The sequence below is a fragment of the Furipterus horrens genome, unplaced genomic scaffold, assembly GCF_987537825.1.
Source record: "Furipterus horrens unplaced genomic scaffold, mFurHor1.1.pri manual_scaffold_2, whole genome shotgun sequence".
In the NCBI taxonomy this organism is placed as follows: Eukaryota; Metazoa; Chordata; class Mammalia; order Chiroptera; family Furipteridae; genus Furipterus; species Furipterus horrens.
The window spans coordinates 118,020,430-118,047,217 of NW_028327172.1; the positions used below are offsets into that span (position 1 = coordinate 118,020,430).

The 26,788-nt window shown below is 37.8% G+C and overlaps 1 protein-coding gene across 2 annotated transcripts in view; it reads right to left on the reverse strand.

Annotated features, from left to right (window-relative positions):
- Positions 1 to 26,788, reverse strand: part of PPP3CA (protein phosphatase 3 catalytic subunit alpha) — a 323,757-nt gene that overhangs the window by 133,665 nt on the left and 163,304 nt on the right. For both annotated transcript variants that reach the window (XM_090266340.1, XM_090266341.1), the window contains exon 2: positions 21,740 to 21,940. In XM_090266340.1, coding sequence (XP_090122466.1) covers positions 21,740 to 21,940 — 201 coding nt within the window. The remainder of the gene's footprint in view (positions 1 to 21,739; positions 21,941 to 26,788) is intronic.

Consider the following 26,788-nt stretch of genomic DNA (forward strand, 5'->3'; position numbering starts at 1 on the left):
ATTCACTGATATATCCAAACACTTAGAATAGTGCCTGGCATATAGTTGGCACAAAATTTATTATTGAATTGCAGTGCTACTAAAAGCCTTAAACACAAAAACATGTATAAAAGTATTTGGCATTGTGACTAACTCACACTGTTAGTCACAGTTCCTTTGAGACTAAATGTCCTTAAATGTTATTCCCACTTCCCCTTCCCTTTCAAATCTTGAAAAAGATTCTCTGCCCACCTTTCCCATTTAAGATCCTTCTAAGCTATGTGGCCCCTTCTGTCATGAGTCTTAGGAGGTTTAGACCTATTTCCATGAAATCACCTAGTTCACTGAAGCAAAAGGGGGCAGATTTAATATTTAAATCAGAACAGACTCTAACTTATACCAGGAGTTCATTTGTTTTCTCATTCCCATAAGACATATTAAACATAAATCTCTCCTTTCTAAAACCACTGGCATCATTTTAATACATTTCATAATGATCCTATAAAAAGGTTTACAAAATTATAGTACTGTTTTATTATTACCATTCAGACTAATAAAATCAATTCATTACATAGCTACGCATTAGATTTCTTTGCGCTGAAGTGTAGTTATCTGAACATTTAAATGCAGCGTACTCAGATTTGTGAGAATCCATAAATACGTACACTGAGCTCGTATGCTCATGTTCCTCCTCAAACTTCTCTCAACTGCCATCTTTGCCTCTTAGTGTAGGACCAGAGACATCAGCCAGTACAACAGCATGGCTGAGATGTTGAAGATGGACTCTGGGCACTGACAATGGCTTTTAGGGGTTAATGAAAAAGGGATTTTGTTTGTTTATTTGGGGGAAGAGTATAGAAGGTATGTGAAAAAGTCTGTAGACCCAGCTACGTTGCTATGAGTAACACCTGGATATGTGGTAGGGAGAGTGTTTATTAGCCTGGGGTAGGAGGGAGCAGGCGGTGTGTGAGTGTGCAAGCTTCTGCAAAGCCAATGTGCTAAGGAAAACAATCCAAACTTTAGTGGGCCAATTTCCTGCAACAGTAAAACAAAACAGTAGGTGATTTCCATAGCTATATCCAGTTTTAGCAATCTACATTTTTATTAACAGCTAAAAAACAAATTGACATATTTATACCACACACTTATTCTTATGCACCAAGAAAAACAGTGATGTCAGGTTTTATAGAAACAGATACAGATGCAGTATAGATGTGTGTTTTTCCTCTGTGATACTTGTCATAAATACAAACAACTGCGTAATTCGTGTACATAACACCCATCTCTGCTAGGATGTAAGGATCATGTGAAAATAAGCACGTCTCTCATTTACTGTGGTACCCCACAAAAAGTGCAGTACCTAATGCATGGCATCATTCAATAAATATTTGTTGACCAGCTGACTGAATGAATGAACGAATGAACGAATAGCAGTTTATAGAATACAGAGGTGCATTTTCTACTGGAGGAGTCATGCTTGTAAACAGACTGCTTCCTCTGTGAGCCTAAGTTTTAAGTAACAGTTTGGCAAAGAGGTTTTTCATCCAATTTAATGCAATTTAAATTAATCTTAATTATAATTTTCCATCAAAATAATCCCTGATATAATAATTAGCTCACTAAATGCGATATTAACGATGACCACATCAATGCTAGTAATTGAGAACATTTATTGATGTGACAGCATTGCAAAAACTGATTGAAGGACAAGCCTGAGTATCCTGCAGATTTTAGATAAGATAATCTTATCCAAGGTGCAGAGATGTTTACATGACAAAACAAGCAGATTCAGAATTTCCATCTAGATCAAGCTAATCACAAAGCCCTAGCTGTTAAACACGTGCTCTTCCAAACAATTATAGATAACTCTAACAATAATTTCATAGGGCAAAAGTAGAATGAAGTACAGAAATCATGCTTATATAGGAGTTAAGGCAGCTGATTTCTACTCCCAGTTCAGTTATTAACTATACAAATGTCCTTGTAATGAAACAACCCGCAATGAGAGGCAAAAGGAGAAATTCAGCTGGGCTGACATTTCCCAATTCTGTTTCTGTATGATCTTTCATCACAGGAAAAGGAGGCATCAGCTTTCTGTTAATAGGCCTGGCCTCTCTGTTTTGTGTTTGGAGTTTTGCAGAACACAAGTATTTTTAAAATTTAAATTTAGAAAACCTGTGTTGTTAACAAATAGTCTGGAAATCACTGGATTTGATAATCTCTTCGTTTTTAAACTTTTGGTATTGTATGGCCCTATTAAATACTTATGTTTTTATGAATAAAAAACTGTTAATAACTGAATAAAAAGGCTTCTTCACTGTTACTTGTTCAATGTTAGCTCTTTTAAAACATGAACCTAAAAGATTTTTTTTCAAGGAAGCAAAACAACCAAACTATTTGGTGAGTTAACTTTTTCCATTAGGATATCACAAAATTAACTGGCGTTGGAGAATGTCACCCAAGAGTAAAGTCTTTAGGTGTGTTTTACTAATTTATTTTTTAAAGAAAACTTAAATCCTTTCATATTTATGTACTCAAAATCTGGCTTGCATTTTTCCTAAACTATTTTCTTTAATTAAATACATTTCCTCCCAACATGGAATGAAAGCCATTAGAATTTTGAGAACAGCTTTTAGAACTAGAGGAATATAAAGTATATGTATTCAACCTAGATATGAGATTATACATAATTTGAAGTATTTAAGGGAAGCCTGTGGGCATCAGTCTATATGTACTTTGTGGTCTAACATAGCATCAGAGAACATAATGTCAGAGTCTGGAGAGGATGAGACCCTCAGCTGGGCAAGAAGAACAGGGAGGTGGAAAAAGTGAACCAGCCGCCAGTAGTATCACAACAGCCAGCAATCAATCACAGAGCAGTTACTGTGCCCCAGACAGTGCTCTAAGAGCCTCGCAGATACTGATCCACCTAATCCCCATACCAGTTCTGTAAGATAGACACTGAAGCTCAGGGTGTGTAAGAAATCTGAACAGTCACAGAGTTGGAAGGTGACAGAGCTGGGATCTGAATTAGGCCCCATGCAGCTGTGAAGGGGAGTGCCCTGTGAAATTGGGGTTGAGGGGAGAGCCAGGGGACCAAGTAAGACTTAAAGTCCTGAAACATATCGGGAGACATGAGAAAGATCTTGAAATCTATAATGATGGAAGAAAAGAAATGGGAATGCCCTGGAAGCTAAGATTAAAACACAGACTAAAGAAAGGAAATAAAGAATTCCTAGAAGAAGCTAGAATGATATTCTCCATGTTTCTGAAGCTATAGAAATCAGCAGGGGACTACAGAAAAAAAAAATCTTATTTCTGAGACATGAAAGAATGCGTTCAAGGTGATAGCTTAAATTGGGACTTAAGAGTTGAATGTGGCCGACTCCTGGGAGATAATAACAACTGATTCAAGTCAATGAGCCAAAGAGAAGTGATGACCAGGCAATTCTTGCACCTTGCTGTCTGATTAATTCTATCAATGAAAAAACTGAGGTATAGTTGTCGCTGAAGTAATTGGCACCAAGGTTATTCCAGCTGATTAGTGACAAGTTCACCATTCTCTTCACTATATTACCTGAGCTTTTATCTGTAATGTTTCTTCCGAATTTAGTACACTTTTTTATGGTTCTCTTTGAGCGTTTGCTAAAGAATAAGTATAAGGGAGACCAAAGAGAGTTAAAAGTTGTCTATGATACACACATATTGATTTTTTTTTGTAATTCTGCAGCTGTACACAATATTTAGACATATATAACTGAATTTGCTTACAAATGCTAGATAAGAAAGAAGAAATTTGGAAGTAATGGTCTTTGGTGTATGAAACACCTTCTGTTTTCAAATTGAGAGGAATGTTTAGGAAGAGGCCTCAGCAAGGAGCAAGGCAGAATGCTGTTTGCTCTTTAGGCACAAATATAATGAATAAGGTTGATTCTACCACACAGAGGAGTAGGTCTGGAAAAATAAAAACATTCTATTTTCTTCTACTTTCCACAGGAAATAGAGAATGGAGATCTGTGGTAGATTCCCGTTAGCATCCTGTGGTCTCCATAAAGCTCTACTTTCTCAAGTCTCAAGACATTTAAAGGTAATTATGGGGGAGGATAATGGGAACTTTCCCAGCAGTTAAATAGGGATAGTCATGGAATGGACAAACATCACACCTCCTAGGTCATTACCTCTGTCCTGCTGCCAGATATGATGTAAGAAGCAGAAGAAAGCTCTAGGTCAAGGACAAAATAAGGAGAACACAGGGGCAAACTCTACTTAAAAGTTAGTTCAGAAAAGTGAGTTAACATGTGATCTACAGGCTAGGTGACAGTAGAAAAACTCCAATCTATTACTAAAGAATAACTTGAATATATATGAATGTATACTGCATTCTAATAAAAGCAATATCAATTAAATTGCAAAATAACATTGACATGATGCAGATGTAAAAATCATTTATGTTCTGCATGATTGCAGAAGGAAATAGTTGACAGAACAAAGAAAGGTCATGGAACGTCGTGGAGGAGACCAGAGTTCTGGACCTAACCCAGCGTGGCCAGCTCTGAGTGACAGTGCCAGACCATGCCAAGCCCTTGACCCTCAGTTTCCTGATCTGCGAGGCTGGCAGCTACAGTAGTCTTTAAGTCTTTCCAAAACTAAAACTGGATGACTATTCATAGTTGGAAAATAATCACACAAAAAATTCAAATACTCTTTAAAAGTCAAGATTTAATAATAGAGATTGATAGGACCAGTCAGCAGACATAGGAGCAAATTATTAACCTTTAGAAGAGTAATGAAAGTGTTCATTAAATTATTACTATTACTTATATACTATTATAAAAAATCTCCCTCTTGCCCCCCCACCCAAAAGGAAACATACAGTAAGAGAGACTAATATCCAATAAAATATCAATAGCTATGTAATTAAAGGAAAAGTGTTCCTCTTCTCACAACACTTCTGATACCCCATGTATGCATTTCCCCCCCAACACCAACAATTCCCAACCCTCCCAACATCAACTGGTGTCTAGAAATTTAATTCAATTCTGATGCTAACTACCCAGAGTTAGTGGAGTACTTCAGGCGCCAGCTGCATGTAATGGGTTCCTAAAATACACACTGGTTTGGGTACAAAGTTTGGGGTTCCACAACAGCCTATTCCTGCTCCATGTTCAATAATTTGCTGGGCTAGCTCATAAAACTCAGGGAAAATTTACATATATTTACTAGTTTATTATGATGGATATCATAGAAAATACAGATGAACTGCCAAATGAAGAATTGCAGGCAGGGTATGGAAGGATCCGAGCACAGGAGCCTCTTTCCCCTTGGAGTTGGGGTGCCACATCCTCCCAGCATGTGGATGTGTTCACCAATCCAAAAGCTCTCTGAACCCCTAATTTAGGAATTTTCATGGTGGCTTCATACACAGGCATGATAGATTATTGACTCAATCTCCAGCCCCTCTCCCCTCCAGAGGATGGGGTGAGGCTGGGTCTTCCTGGTGACCAGCCCCATCCTGAAGTGATCCAGGAGCCCAGCAAGAGTCACCTCATTAAAACAAAAGATGCTTCCATCAGTGAGGAAATTCCAAGAAATATAGGAGCGCTGTGTAAGACACACCTATCCCCACCATCACTCAGAAATTACAAGGGTTATGGAAATTCTATGTCAGGAACCAAGAGCAGGAACCAAATATATATTTCTTATTATGTCACAGTGATAGGTCTGAATATTTTACTTAAACCTCACAAATCCACTTCGTTTTCGCCATGCTTTTTTCTATAGCACAATAAAATTACTCAAATTAAAAAGCAATTGAAAGTCCTGGCTGCTGTGGCTCAGTGGATTGAGCATCAGCCTGCGAGTCAAGTGTCGCTGGTTCGATTCCCAGTCAGAGCACATGACTAGGTTGCACATCAGGTCCCCAGTTGGGGGCACATGAGAGGCGACCACACAGTGATGTTTCTCTCCCTCTCTTTCTCCTTTCCCCTCTCTCTAAAAATAAAACAAACAAACAAATAAAATTGATTAAAAAATGCTAACACACATACAAAAAAAACAATTGATTCACTAATACTGTTTATCTTATATATAAGAAGAATGTAAACAGCATATACTTAAAGAATGAAAAACTGTTTTGGTAAAATAGCTCTTGTATATTTTAAAGGAAAAGAACGTGTAGGAACGGGTAGGGAAGCTTTAGTTATGACAATACAGATTATACTATAAATGACAAAAGTCATTCTGGTTATTGAAGAACTCACAAAAATAAAACTAATAGTTCTAAAATGTTCAGGAAACCATCATGTGGTGGGAAGGGAAATAAATCACACAGTAACAAAAGTGGGGTTATCTGTGACTCTGACACAGATGTTTTTAAAGGGTGGCAAGAGGAAACCACGATTAAGGTTAATTAAGTATCTAATCAAGATATTCACTTTGAAGTCATGTAACATGTACTCTGAGTAAGAAATACATTCACAGAATCAAAATTGAAAAGGGCTTATAATCATCTCCTCATGAATTACAGGAAGAAATTGTTGTCAGAGCGGGCACCACCTCTCCGGATTCCTGATTCACAGTCCTATATGCATTCTCTGCTTTTAGACAATAGTTTGTACCAATATTACTGTTATCATCTTCCTTTTCCTGTTGGGCTTGGGAAAAAGTTATTCTTTTAGTATAATAATGACAAGAAAATCCTAAACAAAACAACAATACATCTACTTGGAACCAAAATAAATGTCAAGGTAACTAATATGTGCGTCAGATGAAAAGTGGAATGATAAGAAAGCATGTCAAATAAGACAAACAAAAATTAAAGAGTTTATATAAATTCTCTAAAATGAATTTTTGAATTTTGGATTTTCAATCATAAATTATTTCAGTAATTTCTGACTTGCAACAAAGGGCAAATCTGAAGAACTGAATAAATCAGCAAATATTTGATGTTTCTTATCAAAAATGATTGTTAAATTTAGCAAAGTAACACAATCCCTCTGACCATGACTATCATTGCCCAGTACAGGCCACTAACTAAATATAAACATTGTTACCCATCCACATACAGAAGGTTTGGGGTTTTGAGTGTATATGCATCAATGATAAAAGTAATAAATGATCATTTTTGTTTACTGAGTTTCTACTACATGTCAGATATTGTGTGAGGAACTTCTCAAACATTACCTCGAGCCTCTCAACAGAGTAAGATAGAAATTATTTCAGCCATTTGTATAGGTGAGTAATGGAGAGGGATGCATTAGCCAACTTGTAAGAAGCAGGATTAAAACTTGTCTGATTCTGGATCCAAAGAGCTTTTCAGTAGTTGACAGAATTTTATCCTGACAACATCCCTGTTACATACAAAATGCAGATGTTGAAAAAATCTAGAACACAAGCTCAAACACATCCATGCTCCGTTTTAGTTTTATTTTCTACACAAATGTTCCAATTTCATTATTTGCCCATAGTGTAGCGAATCCTTAACAGCTTTAGTAGTAGACCTTACTTAAACAGAAAATCAAAACCTGCTCAAAACAAACAAAAACAAAATCTGCTCAAAAAGAAACCTTGCCTTTACATTTTATGAATTTACTTAAATTCATAATCATTACTGACCCTTTAAATAATTTATTCTACCTGACAAACACAGTCACATTGTCTCCTATTGACCTCTACTGGACAAACTGTTGGTAATCGGCTCCCTTTCCTGTGGGCACATGTGACATTTCCCAGATTCCTTTGATCAATCATAATGTTTATTTTGCTATAAGCCTTCTTCTCTTTCCCACCATCATTCTAACCTGGAAAATTACCCATCATGAGTCAACCCCTGAATCTATTTCTAGTCCATCCTCACAAGGGTCAAGTATGTTTCCATTGTAATTTTACCACCAGCCCCTTTACTAAAAAAATGAGCATGTCATTACACTGACCTAGTCATCACTAAATTCAACATCAAACCCCAAGCCACTATGGTGCCCCAGACATCCTTTCTTATCAATGGAAGTATCAGCATTAGTTCTCCTGCCCTAATTCTCAGACTCAACTCAACCACACAGAAACTACCGTGACCCTTACTTTCTTTGAAACCCAAGCCTGTGGAACTGGATCTTAGTAACTCACCCATTTTACTAATCCCTTCATCATATTTGCTCACCCATAATTTTCTTTCTTTCTTGAACTATCTTTAAAGCAATAGCCCACCCCGTGTGTTTCATCTTACTGTCACTGAGAACTGCAAAGGTGTCCAGGCATCACAGGTTCCCTTGCAGGTGATCTCAGTGCGTTGGGAGGTGATCTAGAAAACAGAGCTACGGATTGGGCTTAAGTTCCACCCATAATGTCGCTACTTTGGGGGCAAGGTTTGCCACCTTTCGGATACCTTCCCAAAGAATCTACCCCCTGGCTGAAGATGTGTGACTCCACAACAGAGTTATGTCAGATTCACTGCTGAAGCAATTCACCTTGTCTCTGGACAATATCACCACCAGCCTCTGTGACAGGACAACTATGAGAAACTCAGTGCACCATCTTCTACAGCCGCATCACCCTTGATGTGGAGGGAAGTACCTACTGTTGCTTTGTCCCAGTGACCTAACTAACCAGGAAGGCTTGAGAAATGATGGAGAAATGCCTTTCATTACTGCTACAGCGCTGAGATCAACGGGGAAAGATGACAGGTTCTGGGACTTCTTTTGATAGATCCCTGAAGGCCTATGAAGTTGGGCATATAAAGTGATTCAGTCTCTAATCTCTGTTTATCTTCAAAGGTTTCTCACTAAGTGTCTCTGGGGTTGCATAGTACAGCAAGTGGCAACTGTCACCAAGTCTCAACTGATGGGGTTCAGGTGGTCCTTAATGACCAGAAGGTGACCCAATGAAAAATGAACTTAAATTTTTTTAAAGAGAAAAAGAATGCTTCTTCTATTCTTGAATAAAAGGAGAGACTGACAAAGATTTTCTCCTTGACCAAATTTTAGATAGGCTCCTGTGAGCCCTCTTTTTGTCAAGGTCTCATCCTCTGCACCCTATCTTTAGCCTGTCCAGTCCAGTTGGAGCAAGAATCCTCCCATTCCTGATATCCAATCACCTGGTCTGCCTTTAGCAAGAATCTCCCTACCCTTCATGTTTCCTCTTAGTAATTTTCCATCACTGGCCCCTCACCTGCTCTTTAGGTTTACATTCCCGCTTGTTTGTTGTATGCCAGATTGAGCTCAATTCCCTACTGAAGTCTCTTTTCCCCAATTGCAACAGTTTAGGAATAAAATTGGTTTTTATTGGTTTTAACTGGTGCCTGGCTCTAGCTTTCTTTTTACATGGCATGTGGTCATAAGAAATATTAATAAACATTATAAACTGATATATCATGCCTCATTTCACTTGACAAATGTTAATGAATATCCATCCAAAAGCTGTCACAATGCTACATGGTGGGCAGGAGCAAAGTGTCTGTGTCATGAAACTGACAGTCTAGTAAAGAAGAGAGACCTTAGTACAATGGTCACACAAATAACAATATTATTACTATGATAAATATTTTGAAGAAAGGGTACATGGAATATACTGGAATAGTTAGTAAGGCTTCCCTGAAAAATGAATGAAGGGATATTTAAGCTGAAACCTGACTATTCGGGATTACTGGATGTGTGTATAAGGGTAGGGGACACTCTAAAAACGAATAGCATGTGACAAGTCTCTTATAGAAAGGGAAAGTGACACATTAAAGGAACTATAAAACTGCTGGTGTAGACGGGTCACAGAAAATAAAGAGGTAATGGGGAAATAGATATTTAAGGTTGAAGACATATATCAGGAATGGAACGCGTAAGACTTTCTAAACCATCTTAAAATTGGCAACTTTATGCTAAGAACACTGAATGTATTTGAGCCCTGGCCAGGTGCTCAGTTGGTTCGATAAATCAAGGTTGTGGGTCCAATCCCAGTCAGGGCACAAGAATCAACTAATGAATACATAAATAAGTTGAACAACAAATCAATGTTTTTCTCTCTCGTTCCTTCTTCCCTCCCACTCTAAAATCAAAATAAACAAAAATAAAAATTTAAATTCCATTGCAACAAAAAAAAATTTGAATCATCTTAATGTGTCAATGTAGGTTATTTGTTTTATACATAAAACAAATTCCATTTCTCAGTGATTTTTGCCCTAGCGTGGTCAATGGAGAAAAAAAGAAATATCACTGGAAATCCCTATCACATTTTTCTGATTTAAATGTCAGAGAGCATTCTACAGTTGCACATTACTTGGGAAATATAAAATCTAGGTAACATGCATTTCGTTGATGGTTCCCATAAACTGTTATTTTAAAAGTCAATCACCCACATTTGAAATGAAAATGGTATTTACATCAAAATGGTTCTCAGCCATCAAATATTAAGAATTATTACTTTACGTGGGACCCTCCCATTTTGATTATTTCTAATTTTAAAAGACATCTTAATAGCTTGTGTTTCACAGATTCTTTTTCCATTCTCCTCTAAGTGGTACACCGATAGCATAAAAACTTTCTGAAACACAAAATTTATTTTTCTTTAATTAAAATCAAAACTCATTTGCAATTTAGATAGCAAGAGTAGTGTAGAGCTGTAGGAAGAGGGCCTTTCTGCTCCTTCTCTTACATATGTAAGAGGAGAAACGTAATGTCTGCTATATTATCCAAATTCATACAGTGAAAAGCCCTCTATCATCCTAATCACCAAACAACAGAACAGAGCGAATAGCTGGAATATTAGCTACATAACATGACAAACACAGAGCAATGATAGCAAAGCAGCTACTAATTTACTGGACACTTACTCTAAATGCTGTAGTTGCAGCATTTCACTTAATCTGAGTAACAGGCACGAGACTAACATGTATGTAATTAGGATTTTAAAGAAGATACTGGACACCTATAAATTTCTGTGAGCTAAATTGAGTTCTCTGAATTGGAGCCTGATTTTTAAAGTCAGTATTTTTTTAAAGAAAGAATCAGAATGTGCTAATGAAGACCAAAGATGCACAGGTGAAAAAAAAGAAAGGTACAAAGGACCCTTTGTTGGAAATGGAAACAAAAGTCTTTGCAAGTCATTAAAAAAAAAAAAAAAATCCTCCTTAATAAGCAATAAAGGATGTAAGACTGACAGCAGTTTAAAATATAACTGGATATATCAAATGCATACCACCAGATGGCATCTTAAATCAGACAGCACATTCGGAGGTCATGAGAGTTAATAACTGTTTCTGAAATGGAATCAAATCATGAATTCCAAATAGATTTTTTAAATTAAAACCTCTGACGCTGATCATAATATCCAAAGAACCCACTAATAATTTTGTTTTAAACATAACAAAAAAGGGGGAAAAAGGCACTATAAATAAAGTGGTGATCTTGACATCGATTTTTACTTTTAAAAATCATTACAAACGGAGCTGTGTGAGAAAAAGAAAGTTCAGTTAAGAATTCTATGTTTTCTTTGTTTTTACCTACAATTTTCCTTCCCACTGATCCTAACTCTTTCATAGGCGTTTGTTTATTGTAAACACGATGAAAGACAGTTCAAAGCAGACAGCATGAAAAAAAAAATACATTAAGAAGGAAAGCTTCTAGAAAAAATAAAACAGGCCAAGTTTCCTTTCACCTACATATATGACTCATGCAACTGCAGTTCAAAAGCTTCGGTGTCCAAACCTTAAATATCTTGAGAGACAGTATAAAACAACGCGCTGTCTAAAACTGGCTGATATGTGGACCACAATGTCAAACATGAACAGAAATTAATCACAGAGCACATTATACATTAAAGTAGACTCAAAAAGTCACCATATAATAGCAGGAATTGAAATCTTGTTCAAAATATTAAAACACAACATTGTTTCATAACAATCTCTGAAAAAGACTTGATTATCACCTAGATATGAGGTTGGTTTGTTGTTGTTTTTTTCCTCCATCATATAATGAGTAAAGTCCTATTTTCAGAATATACCTTTTACTACAAATGTTATTTTCATATGATGAAAGCAACTTAAAGGAGATTTGTTACTAGTTTGTAATTTATTCTTAGGTCATGAATTTTATATATATGTAAAATACCTTAAGTCTATCTCTTAGGGTTTAATATTAGAGAAAAAACATTGGACTTTGAGAATTTTTTTTTCCCCTCCTCAATAGATGGACCCAAGTCTCAAACCATTACATGGACTCCCAGGTGGCTTCATGAGGCAATGGTCACTCAATGACACTGGTGGGGGCTGGACATGACAGGAAGAGGAAGACGAGCTGTTTGACTCCAAAACAAGAGCAAAGGCTTCTCTAGGAAAATACATTTTAACAACAGTAAGAATGTATGCATAAAGTCATTTAATCACTATTTTAAATAATATATTTTATGCCAAGAGAGGCATTTTTAATAGCGATAAAGCAGCTGCCTTGAAACTTAGTATTATTCTTTCCTTACTATGCCACCAATTAAACCACAGTTTCTTCCATGAGAAACTCTTTTGATGAATTCACATATTTTATTTATCCAGTATCTCATATGTCCAAAATCTTCTACTTAAGGCAGAAATGAACAAATAGCTATATTCAGGAAAAAAGAATGAAAAGGTAACTGCTGTTTAAATGATTACAGTGACACACAAACAGAAACACATATCCACACACATAATATAAATACATATTCTGGTTTAGAGGTTCCTAGATATTTCCTTTATAATATTATTGTAATTTACTATAAGGAATCAATAGTACATTTACATTAAAATTATTTTGAAATAGGGAAGCATCCATAAAACTGTAACATAAGATCCATATCCTCAAATGCTAACATCTCATAGGAAAATAGCATGAAACAAACAAGAAAATCAGTCCAAAATTGTGAAATGCCACACTATATGATTTCTCCCAGATTTAATGACTTCATGGATCTGTGAAATTAACTTCTACCCGCAAATAAAATGGGAATAAACATGGTTGAACTGTGTGGGCTTTAAAATCAAGTCCTAGCACTTTCTAGCTGGGTAACTTGAGATAAGATGCTTCATTTTCCTTATTTGTAAAATGGAGCTGATAACAGTACTTCCTTCATAAGGTTCTGTGAAAACTAACAGTTAAGAAGTACAGTGTTTGTTTATAACAGTGACCAGCAAAAAACAAGAACTTAACAAATGCTAGCCCTGCAACAAAAACAACTCATTAATTTGTCCCTCAAAAAGCTATTTTAAAAAATTATCATCCACTGTCATCATGGTTTCATACACAAAAGAAAGCATTCTCACTAATATGAAAAAGAATCATTTCACTCTGTATTAGGGACAACTTTATTACAGACCAGTACCACTCTATGACCAGTGTTTGGGAATGTCCATTAAAGACCGTAAACATTACTGGCTCACAGGAGAATAAAAGCATTGGAGGCTGAAATTATTAGAGACACTTCAGTGAGAAAATAAAACATGAGATGAGACTGGAAACATGGATTTAATATGGGCAGACAAAGAAAATTGCCTCTACATTCTTCCTCTAACGTACCCAAGAAGGATGCTCTTTCCTTATCTGGAAGCACTGCAGTACTGTATTGTTTGAAATATTACTTCTCTTAAAGCCACAGTAGTATTGATTACAATATATTTCAATCTTCTCCGAACCATCAGAATATTATTACTGCAAGGGATAACTTTCAGATTTTAATAATAGTTTTGGGAATTTTTATCTTCCTATGAAAACAACTCTAGGCATTGCCTTATCAATGGTGCTTTGACACTTCACTGCAGTATTTATGAAAAGTATTGTTTCATGGCAAACTGGAAAGAACAGGGTACACTGTGTCTTAAAGCAAAATATCTGTTCCTGCAATTATAATGTAATTGTTATGACTGTCAAGTGTTTCCTCTGGGTGGTGTTAGATGTTATTGATGTTAGATTATTACTGACGTGTGCACTCACACAGGTGCTCGATCACCGTGGGAGTCCCTCTGAGATGCCCTTTCCTCACTTGTAAGCTGGGTTTCCTAAGACCAACCTTGCAAAACCACAGAGTAAACTGTTTAGGGAAAAGGACTTTGATTCTCACACAGTGACTTTTATTAATATTATTATTACTATTATTATTACTATTATTATTAATCAAGGGCCAAAATTGAGGGAAATAAGGACATCAAAATAATGTGCTGCTACCACAGGCTGGGACTGAGGTGTCCTGACACTAAGCAGTGGGCTGGGTACAAAGATAGGCCTCTGGCTGCAGGGCAGGCCCTGAAGATTTGGCCACTGAAATCACAAGCGGGCAAAATGCCCCAGAAGTAATATTTTATCCCCATACAAACTAAGGCCACATTGCTTTGATAGTGACAAACGATAGTATGAGGAGAATAAACAGTGACCTTTTAGGTCTCAAAAGACATTGGATTCTTATCCCCGCTTAGCTCTCCCCAGAGGAAGGGCATGGGGAATTCTCCTAATTGACGTCAGCTGCTGTAAGGGAAGGAATGCCGTGACCTTAAACTTGGCCACTGGTCCACTCTCACATCCAGGAACAAAGCCAGAGGGTTCTCCTGGCAACTGCCTGACATGCTAAATGGCAGGCCCAGCCACTGAGGGAATCCTTTGCTGCCCGAGGGACAAATACCCACTGCAGGAAACACAAACTGGGGAGATTAGCAGTTTGCCCAGATGATGCAGGCCTATCCCCTCCGCCCAGAGGCTTTTGTATTCAAAAACCTCAGCTCCTAGTCTGCTTTTGCTTTATAAATGAGGGAAATGTTCTCTGCTAAGTCAAAGGGAAAACAGGATAATATGAGAACTTCAAAAGAGATGTAGTAAGCTGGCTCACTGTATAAACCATTCTACCGGATTCCAGAAGTCTTTAATGGATACTGATTAACCAGATGCTTTAACTGTCATTTTTTTTTTAAAGGCCCTGTAATCAGAATCAGATCCAAGCCTCCTATACTGCCAAAGTCATCATCATAATCATCACCATCATCATCATTCCCCTGGACAAGTATGAGAGGTACCTACTTAACCCCTCTCCCTTTCCTTCCCACTCCACTCTTCCCTTCTCATCCACCATGCTATTCTGGCCACAAACTTGATTATGGAGCTTCTCTGCTCAGATGCCTCTGGGTTCCCCAGGGCCTGTAGAACAGAATCTGATGCTTCAGTGCTGCCTATGAGACTAATATCTGATCCTGACCATCCAAACTCAATCCCACCCCTGTGCCTACCCCTCAAACCCTCTGAGATCCTGAGAAGCCACAGCAAACGTCCAAGATCCCCATTTCCACTTTACAAAAAATGCCTGTATCTTTTAATTTGATGTTGTCTCTGCCCAGAATATCTTTCTCTAGCTTTTTCACATTGTATAAAATTTTACTTATCACACATGATCCCATTCAAATATCATGTAATCTGTCAAGATTTTGGTGGCTTCCCTGCATTCCTTTTTCTGAGTTCCCGCACTAGTTGGTAGGTGCCTCCATTGTTGTTCTTAACAAATAATACAGTAATTATCTGCTTATGTGTCTGACTCCCCAACTAGACCTTGAGTATTCTAGTCAGTGACTGCATCTCATGTGTTTTATCATTCACAGTCCTGAGCCTTCTGAAGGAGTGCTCAATCCAGATTCCAGGCAGGTAGAATCCCAGCAATTTGACAGTTTAACTCAAAGATAGAATATAATAATCAATGGGGACTGACTGTTATGGAAACAAGAACCGTTTGGAAGACAGAAAACCCTTCTGACTTTAAATTAACTATATAGAATTGGATACTTCTTCATTAGCTTGAATAAAATGAAGTCACACCCTTTGATTTAATTAACAGTTTGAAGTATGTCTTTGGGCAAGTAGTTGTTTGAGTTTTCCCATTAGATTATGAGCACCCGGAGAGCAGAAACCAAGTCTCATTCATCTATGTATCACCTATAGCACCTGCACCAGGTAAATGCTCAATAAAAAGTTGTTAAACTGAATTCCCAAAATGAGTTGTGTCTCAGTTTGGGCTGCTAAGACCAAAAACCGTAAACTAGGTAGCTTTAATCACAAGCATTTCTACAGCAATGGATGTTAGAAATTTCAAGATCAAGGTGTTGGCACACTCTGTGTTTGGTGAGGGCCCTATTCGGGGTTTGCAGATGGCAATCTTCTTGTTGTGTCCTCAACCAGAGGACAGAGAGAAGGCTCTCATCTCTTCTTCTTATAAGGGCACTAATCCCATCGTGGGAGTTCCCTCTTCATGACCTCATTTAAACCTAATTACCTCCCACAGGCCCCCTCACCAAATAACATCACACTGAGGACTATGGCTTCAACATACGAATATTAGGGGACACAAGCATCCAGTCCATAGCGAGTTGCCATACTGATATTTCACCACATTTTTTAATGTTCCATTTGTACATTTGCAAGGAAACAAAGACAATTCAACTCAATTTTCAGAAAAGACTCAAACAGGGAAAATATTTTCCAGCACAAAATGCCTCCAACACAGAAACACAAACTTCAGGCAAGTTAGCTTAGAGCAAAGAGCAGAACATACCTCCTACTCCTTTGTTTTGACTAAGACCCATAGCTAATCCTCATCTCTATTCCCAAGGAGATAAGTACTGTTTATCTAACTCTCTGCTCCAGGAGGGTGAGGTACCCAGAGCTTCATCTCCTTCTCCAGAGGGATATTTGCAGAAAGCCAGGTTGAGACAGGCAGCTTTCTGGTCCTTCTGTCTTCTCCAAAATAAAACGTACTGAATTTTAAGGGAAAAGGTCCTAAATGAACATAAACCTTTCACTACTTTTATAAGCTCTTGAGGGGAAGTGTGTGTGTGTGTGTGTGTGTGTGTGTGTGTGAGGGGCGGGGTAGGTGAGGAGGTGAGGACAGCTTTGTACATTTAAACATTAAAGAAATGCTATAATGAATGAAATAATGTCCAGATTTCAAAAAACTACAACACTCATTTCTACCTTTTTTAAAAAATATAATTTATTTATTTATTTATTTTATTTTTAGAGAGAGGGGAAAGGAGAAAGAGGGAAACATTCTAGCTTTTCTTAAAATGCAGGCAAAACACGCATAGATTTTAGCATAACTTCTCTTTAAACACTTTGAGAGTAAAACATTTTTATTAATAAAAAACTAGGAGGAGAGCTGAGAGTGGCATTTGTGTATAATTAGAAACTATTTGCCACTTGTTTCATTTGAGAAGGTACATATCTACTATACATAAAGTCGAATTCCAGTTTCGACCCAGACCCACTCACCTTGCCATTTTTAGGAATCTGACATATGCAGGTGAGACACAATTTTTAATACCACTTGAAAACCTCCCTATGGTCAGGCTTTAGGCATTTCCTTCCTACATGAAAAGTACTTGCTTCTTTCCCCTTGATTTTTTCCCACAGGTGCTCATTGGTAATTGTATTATTTCCCCTCTTCTCCCCTCCTCTTCTACTTCCTTCTATTTCCTCTTCTTCCTTTTTCTGAATTGTTTCTTGAGTTCTCCAGCTTCCTAAGTGTGGAATACTCTGAAGTATTCTGAAGAATACCCTGAAGATTTTTAAATGTAGACTATGCCTTTTAATGTGTAGTCTAGTATCAATAATAAAATACAACTTTACTGATTCCGTTATCCAAACAACAAATATTCTAAATTTAAAAAGAAACACTATACTGCTGGTTCTGCGGTGCAGATAAAATAAAATCTCAGAACACAACCACATATCACAGAACTTTACCAATAAATATACAAAGTATCTTAAAATACAAAGAGGCTAATTTTCTCTGACCAATGCTCCCTGCTTTTATTGTGCTATCATCCATGCTTGAGCTTTTGCTCAGAAACTCTTGGTTGGTGTACAAAGCTACGAATTTAGATTTCTGGTGAATTATTTGCAAAGGCTTTCTTTTTTCCTTTTTATGAAAATGTTAAAATAAATTATCTTCTTTCCCACTCCCTCTGCCACTTTTACTCCACATCTGTATACTCCCAGAAAAGTGAAAGAGACCACTGCAACAGAATCCAATGGAGGCTCCGTAGGGTCCAGCCTATGTAATGAAATACAGACACTCCTCTGGGGAAGGTGTTTTCTGCTTGGGTTATATTTCGCTAGTGCTACATATTTTGTGATGATCTCCATAGCGGCTTTTGCCACTACTTAAAAACTCCTCCCCCAGGGAAAGCACATATAATTGAGCCCTGATTTCCCAAGCCTCTCAAACTTTGCCAGACCATCCACTGGGATCTCACTAGAAAGAACCAGGTGTGATCTTTACTGAATATCAGGGCAATTAGTCTGTGGACTTCAGAAAGGTTTATCATTAAAAATCACACATTAGTATGTGAAATAGAGAAAAAAACTAAACACCCAATAAAATATCAAGCCATTCATTCTTTCAAAAAAAAAGCTACTGATAAAGATATCATTTAAAGCTTATAGTTCATCATGAATTTGTAAGTAGAATTTATAGTCAGTTTTGAAAGTAATTTTTTTGTGCTGGTAGATTTCAACCTAATATTTAATTACTAAAACAATTAGTATGTTAGTGCCTAAAAAAGTAAAGCATGTTCACTGTGTTTTGTCCTCCTATTTTTACAATGTCAATGATTTGGAGCTAATAATGCATGACTCCATTTTAACACACAGAAAAGGGGTCCATAGTGATATCCCCTGGTCCAACACCAAATTGACACAACTGAAGCTGATTTCTCCTGCTGCTTAGCCTAAAACACACTTATTATTTTTTGAAAAACAAGAAAAATAGGGTTGCTAACAAAAATAAAATATAAATAATGTCAATTTCTTTGGAACAGGAATCATTAGGGACATTTTTTGACCAAGGAAGGCCTAGTCTGATATTCAAAAGAACTTATCTTTTTCTTAACAATCACATTCAAATATACATTTGGAGGCCAATAGTATAGTAATGAAGATCTGGAAGAAAGGAGAAATCAATAGTATACATGAAATATTTTTAAATGTCCCCTTTATTTTGAAAAGCATAATTTTCTATCTCTAAATATTTTCACTTTTCCCAGAATGATAATTAAGAAAAATAATTGTTTTGTAGCTTGTTTAAAAATCAAAACTTGCAAGGTTACCAACGCAAAGGGTAGATCAAAAGCTATAATATTTGACCCTCTATATCCAGGATTTAATTATTATAGTCTAAGAGAAGTTATACTTAGGCAAAATATGTATCTTCCCAATAGAGGTAACAGAACAAAAAATAAGAACAGTCAAAAACTAAGGACACATTTTCTAGACAAATAATATCACAGAAAGGAGAGAAATTTGGCCTTCTTTTTATACTTCAGTGGTTGACAACTTTAATGGGCATCAGAATCACCTAGAGGATTTGATGAAAGATTGTTTGGCTTACCAAGAAGAAACTGACCCAGCAGTTCTGGGGTGAGACCTGAAAATTTACCTTTTCGCAATTCTCCCAGTGATGATGATGATGATGATGATCCTAGTCTAGGGATGACACTTTTGAGAACCACTGCTTTTAACTCATCATTTATTCCACCACTGTGGAAGCCTTAGTATAATTTTTCTAATCATTCTAAATAAATATCTTGTGTTTTTTGTGCCAGTTAATACCACTTCTCAATTAAAGTATTACTTTAGAGTTAGTTCTGGCCAAGATGGAGGCCTAGACAGACATGCTGGGTCTCTGTCCACAACTAAGAAGGAATACAACCAGAAATTCCAGAAAATCAAGCTGCATGGAAATCCAACAAACAAAGATATAAAGAAGAAATACTCATCCAGACAGGTAGGAGGGGCGGAGAGGACACGGTGTGATGGTGGTGGCAGCAGCAGCAACAGTGGCAAGCCGGTCGAAAGCACAGTTACACGTTTTAAAAAGTTGGGAGGGACATCTAGGGAGCGTTCCCAGCTCCTCGCCAGACCTGGCAGCTCAAGGTCCCAGCACTGGGGAAAATCAAGCCTCATTGCTTCTGACTGTGCAGATCACTGGGGTTTGGGACAGAGGCAGAAACTGCCAGTCTCTCAGCAGAGTCCGCTTGTTTAAAGGGCCCCCACGGTCCTAGAACGACTGCAGACCCACCCACTCTGGGAGCGATGGCCAGGGCAGCAGCTAGTGAGGGGTCAGTCCCATACAAAAGTGGGAGAGGGGCCTGGAAAAGGAGCAAGTGCTGAGCAAGTGGCATTGTTCCCTCTCTGACCCCTCCCCCACATACAGTGCCACAACGTGGTGAAATGGGTCACCCTGTACTGACGAATACTTAAGGCTCTGCCCCCTATAACTTAAGAGGTGCAACAGCCCTTGTCCAAATCACAGAGGCAAACACAGAAAGATGAGGAAACAGAGAAGTACGACCCAGAAGTGGGGGCAGATCAAGGTCCCAGTGGCACAACTAAGCAATGAGCAGGTGGCCCGCCTAACAGATGAGGAGATAGACAACTTAACAGAAGCACAGTTTAAGGCACTGGTGATTGGGATGCTCACAACTCTAACAACAAAGGTTAAACAGGACGGGGAAAGAATGAAGGCTATCTTGGCTGAAATGAAGGAAAATCCATATGAAACAAGTGGTGAAGGAAAGGAAACCAGGGTTCAAATCAACAAATTGGAATATAATGAAAAAACAAACAGTCAGCCAGTACAGAAGGAGGAAACCAGAATTTAAAAAAATGAGGAGAGGCTTAGAAACCTCTGGGACAGCTATAGAAGTGCCAACGACCGAATCATAGGGTTGCCAGAAGGTGAAGAGGGAGAGCAAGAAATTGAAAAATTATGTGAAAAAATAATTAAGGAAAACTTCCTTAATTTGTGGGAGGAAATGGACATACAAGTCCAGGAAGCACAGAGTTCCAAACAAACTAGACCCAGGGAGGACTACACCAAGACATATCATAACAGAAAAGATTAAGGATAAAGAGAATCCTAAAAGCAGCGAGAGAGAAGAGGAGAATTACTTACAAAGGGGTACCTATAAAACTGTCAGCTGATTTCTCAAAAGAAATTCTGCAGGCAAGAAGGGACTGGCAGGAAATATTTAAAGTGATGAAAAGCAAGGCCCTGCAACCAAGATTACTGTATCTAGCAAAGATATCATTTAGAATGAAGGATAAAGTGCTTCCCAGACAAAGTAAAGCTAAAGGAGTTCATCATCACCAAGCCATTAATATATGCAATGTTAAAGGGATCTAAGAGAAAGGATATCAAAACTATGAACATTAAAATGAAAACAGTATCACAACTATCAACGACAGAAGCTAGGGAATGGAACAAAGGTAAACTAAGCAGACAACTAGAGTGGGAACAGAATCATAGGTATGGGGAGCATGTGGGGGGAGGGCAGCTGGGAGGAGGAAGGGGGAAAGGGAGAGAAATGGTGCAGGAACTAGGAAGCAAGGTAGGAGGTTGGGGAATTGACAGGGGGATGTTGAGAAGAGCTTTATGCACAACCCATGGTCATGGACTAAGTCGCTGAAGGGAGGGGAATTTCTGGGTGGAGGGGCGCAAAGGGAAAAGAAATTGGAACAACTGTAACAGCATAATCAAAAAAACATACAAAAATAAATAAAGTATTACTTTAGAATATCTTCATCACATCTAATTTGCACACCATTTTTAGAGCGTCACAAAATTATAGATATTTAATACATGAAAATAAAAATATTTTACATATGTATCATATCTTTGGTTTTTAATGTACAGATTTGATATTAAAATGGTAAGATGACTAAGCTATTTAAAGATAAAGTACGGATACAAGTGGGCAGTCTCCACCCTTAAGACTTACCAGTGACTGGCGCATCAATATCCAGCAAATTTTTTTCCTGTCGAAGAATTGAAGCCCCCTCTGTTATTATTCTCAATGCAACACTCTCTTCCAGCCTGCCCTCCTTCATGAGATGTGCCTTTAAGATATCCACACGAGGTTTCCCATCGTTATCAAACACTTCTTTTGCCGTAAGCCGGTGACTTGGAGGAAATGGGACAGCTGAAAGAGAACAAGTCAGAATCATACATTAGCCGAAACTCAACAACAAAAGAATCAATAATAACCACCAAATATCTATCCTAACTACTAACTACCTATCAGAGTATTTTAAGTGTTCTCACATTAAAATGATCAAGGGCTCTCAAGAATTAAGGACTTCCTTTGATTCCAGATGTAATATGACTGCTTGAAATGAAGTTTGCAATTCTTATTTCTTGCATCTCAAAGTTGCCAGTTGAGTTAATAATGAAAAAGGATAATTGCCTCTGTCATGTAATAATCAATTCAGCAAAAGAAAATCTCTCCTAAAGATCCAACCATAACCAACGTGGGCCAAGACATTTCTCCAGTAGAAAGCAGGCTCCTCTACTGGGGTTAGAGAAACGGGAAAAGCTCTGGGGACCAGATCTGCCCCTTCAACTGAAGTCACATCCCTGAGTTAGCTGATGGACTCACTGTTTAAGGGGAGAACAGGAAGCTGAGAGAAAAAAGGTAAAAATGCACAGACTACTGAACAGCAAGTCAGGATTTGTGTGTTTGTGTCCTGAAGGAACATCTTGAACAGTGAGAGGACAGTATCATGTCAGGAAGTGAACACCGGTATTTAGCAATATGGTACAATGACAAACTACTTAGTGCACAGGCTTAGAATCAGCCACTCTCTCTCCCCCACCCCCTGGACCTTCTTCACAGTAAGAAGCTCTTCTATAGCTACTGTCATTCTTCATATCTGTGAGTACATTCCTTCACTCACTCAACTCAAGGATGTTCAATAAACAACCACAATGAATCAGGATATCCCCAGGTCCATGGGCAGAAATGGTACCATGAATGTAAAGTTTCTGATAAATGGCCAATACGCCCTTTCAGTGAGGGAAACTCATTATTTCTCTGTTTCACATGAGGGTTCATTTTTAGAAAATTCATATCTATTAAAAATATCTGGAAAGAACATAAACACGGCTTCATGTAATTTTCATCGGCCATATGCATGCCATATGCATAAGAACATTTCCTAATGATGGTTCCTCTTTGTAAAAGAACACTTGACATTAAGGAATAAACCTGGCCCTCAAAGAAGCAAGAGTTATGATTGATCTTGGCCAAGAAAATTTTCACAAATAAATAGCACAGATTAGTTATCCATGAGAAATTATAACTACTTAAGAGAAGAGAAAAATCAGGAAATGAACCCATACTGATGAATGCAGGTTTGATTTTCCTAACAATCCAAGCACATCTATTTAACTGTGCTGCCAAAATGAAGTGGCAGTGGCACACCTGATGGACCAGTATGTGGCTTTTGCAGTCACATGAACCTGGGTGCAAGCCTTGGCTCTGCTCACTCACGGGTTGTACGACCCTGAGCAAGTTAAATACCTTCCTATGGCTTCCGTTACCTAACCTGTAAAGTGGGGGTTATGTCTATCTGAGGATTGTTATAATAACTAAAGTAAATAGTAATAGTAGTAGCTAACATTTATAGAGTGTTTATTTTAGGCCAGGCAATGTTTGGGTAATAAAGTCAGGCAGAACAGTAAAGCTGTAAAACGAGGAAGGCATATGTCCATGTGTTTATATATAAACTTATTTAGTCCCCATTACTGTGGGAGAGAAATCAGGTGCTCAAAAATATTAAGCACCTTGCCCAAGATAATCACTTAGAGATTTATATGCAGACCCGCAAAGTATAACCTCTGGCGGTCTGATGTCAGTATAACTATATTAACAACCACATGGCTCTGCTTCCCAGATATTACTTAAGACAGCACTTAAAAAAAATGAGCAAATCACATTTTAGAATTAAAATTCTAATGAAACTGAGCAGTGCTTCTTATAAAGATCATGTTCATTTTCAAAAATTATTTTAATGACTGATAGAATAGATATAATACAAATGCATGATGTAAAATAAAAGACAAAATGTATATGTAAAATTAGAAAAGAAAAATTTAAGAATTACATGAAGAGAAGAAAAAAAGAGGAAATCTGGTCATTAGACTTGAGGCATTGGGAGATTTTGTTCATTTTGTTTCTTTGTCTCCACCGTTTTTCTTGCCAAACATACATTTTGTTTTGAAAACATTTCAATGGCCACAGTTTTTATTTAGGCCTTCATGTGTAGTTTAAAATTAAAAAATATCTTACCTGGTGACTCCTCAAAATTCCCCAGATATAGGATGAGGGTTAAACAGGGGGAAACCTCAAAAGGACATGTGAGGTGGTAAAGGCAAGAGTTGATTTTTTTTTTTTTTTTTTAGGGGGGAGTGACTTCCCAAAATACGAGTTGGACAACTGTGAAGGTTTAAGTGACTCTGCAAAACTGTCAAGGCAAGAATTGTAGCAACATCGAAGGGAAGGAAGGAGTTTGATTTACTGTCGGGCAGATAAAAGCAGTGGGTCTCTGCCATGCACTAGCTGGCCTTAATAAACTAAGATAGCCCAAAGGATTAAACCTGAAATAGCCTGAACATTTAAGAAGGTGAGAGGCCAAAGGAGAGCATCCCAGAGAGGCATCACCTTCATGAATTACATTTTCTCCAAGTCCCTAGACTCTCTCCAAGGCTAAGATCCCTATAATAACAGATGTTCCACCCTTCACAGATTTCTTGCCTTCCAGTAATGGCTCATACTAAGGTAATTGGCTAAGACAAAGCCACCTGCTCTGAGATATTGGCACTGGTTCCAAGTAAATGGGAGCAAGAAGAAACCAAAAAGGCTAATCAGAAGCTCTGTTACCAAACAGATGATAGGGACACCAATGAGATGGGGCCCTTTACCAGTTAAACAGGTGGGAAGGCCTGCAGGGAGCCAATATGAGCAGCAAGGGTGCCGAAGACTGAACAGAGAGATGCTGTCAGCCAGAGAGAAGTTTTCTGGCACAAAAATAAGAGTGGGCTAATATTTGTGTATTTGTGCACCCTCTGGCTTCATAAAGAAAATATCAGCCTTACAAAGGTCACATTTATTTGCTTTCCCTGTTCACCTAGAGTCCTACATACAGACCTATGCCAAATATTGAGCAAAAATTACTTAGACCAAAGAATCCAATGTGCTTAGTAAACATTTCTTTCATTAACTTGTTGTAAAAATGGCTATGCTTGAGCCAATAAAATTGGGTTTCCCCTTCCCTCCTTTGTTTGAGTATTAGCAGTTGCTTTCTTTAATTTAAGAGTGGCCAGGACTAAAAGAATTAAATTTGTGTATGCTAGTAAAAATTCAGGAGTAACTGTTGATGTTTGGGCTGACACTTACCAAAATGATTCCCTTATAATTACTTATTAAGTACAGAATATGATGTTATCATAGGCTTCTTAGCAGCATTCCAAAAACAGAAACCCTCTCAGCTTTCTCCACATCACAATTCCCACCCGATGTCATTTCCCCTCCTCAAATACAACAGCAAAGTAGCAAAATTTTGGGCCATCTAAGTCCTTGGCTGACTCCTAACAGAAACCATCACAGAAGGCTTTCAAAGGCAAACAATATACTGGACTAGAATCGTGTTCCTACGTCACTGACTGTGGAAATCGCTGGAGACTGATTTCCAGTAAACAGGATATGATATTGCTTCTTTCTATTTATCATCGCCACCCAAGTTCATCTTCCTGATACAGAGATAGGTTACCAGTTTGGAAACCAAAATCATGTGCATCTAATATTGGCATCAATGACAATTATTGAAGCTGTTGTCAAATATTCATTCACCCGTAGAAAAGCACCGTCCAAGTCAGAAAGCCTTGTAGCAGACAGAGCATCCCTACTCTCGGTTCTGGCTGACTACGGCCACCACACCTCAGAGAGTCAGGGGTCTCCTCCTACAGTTTGGGCTGGTCAGTTTTAGACAAACACTGAGTGTCTCCACAGCCATCACATCACTGGTTTGCTCTCCCTCTGAATACATGAGATTTCTATTCTTCAAATCTAAGCCAGTTCAGTCACCATTGAGGAGATTCCTTTATTTGATAGGAAACATCCAAGAATAACCACAATGATGCCTCCACTGGAAAGAAAAGCAGGATACCTGTGGCCTGACCTCTCCCTGGAGTAACTGTCATCAATGCTGACAAAAGAGAATCACATACTTAAGAGAACAGTTAGCCTAGTGAAGTGATTTTTTTTAAACCTTTGTTTTGCTTTAAAACAATTTTTTTCCCCCTCAAAATCACATCTGAAAACTGAAGTATATTCAAAGGAAAAAAACCAAAAGCAGCTTGCTTGTCTCTCTTCTCCCCTAGGATGGCTCACAAAATCTTGGGGCTCTCTGCAACAAAATTAGAAAACTCCCAATTTTGACTGACTCCTGACCCACTCACGTTAAAGAGGAACTTGAAGTCCAGCGAGAGGATAAATGAACTGTTCAAGGTTAAATGATTAGTCAGTGGCAAAACCAACACTAAACTTTAGGTCTCCTGCTTTGTCCAATACAGAATTGACCAGACACATCTACACAAATGGCTGCTGAGCACGTGAAAAGTGGCTAGTCCAAACTGAGATGGGCTTCAAGTCCTCAATGCACACTAAATTTAGAACACTCCATACAAGTAAGAAAAAAATTAAAGTAAACATCTCATTACATATGTTTATACTGATCACATGTCGAAATAATAAGATTTGGAATATATTGGGCTAAATAAAATTTATTACTACAATTAATTCCAGCTATTCCTCTTTACTTTTTAAATAGAGCCACTAGAACTTTTAAAATGGCATAAATGCTTGTATTAGATTATTGCTGGAGAGGGGTGCATCCCTCTCAACAAGTAATCGAGAACAGGGTGAACGGAAATTACATTCTTTAATCTTTCTTTTCCTCCAGCTCTGGTTCCTCTAAAACTTCAAACTATC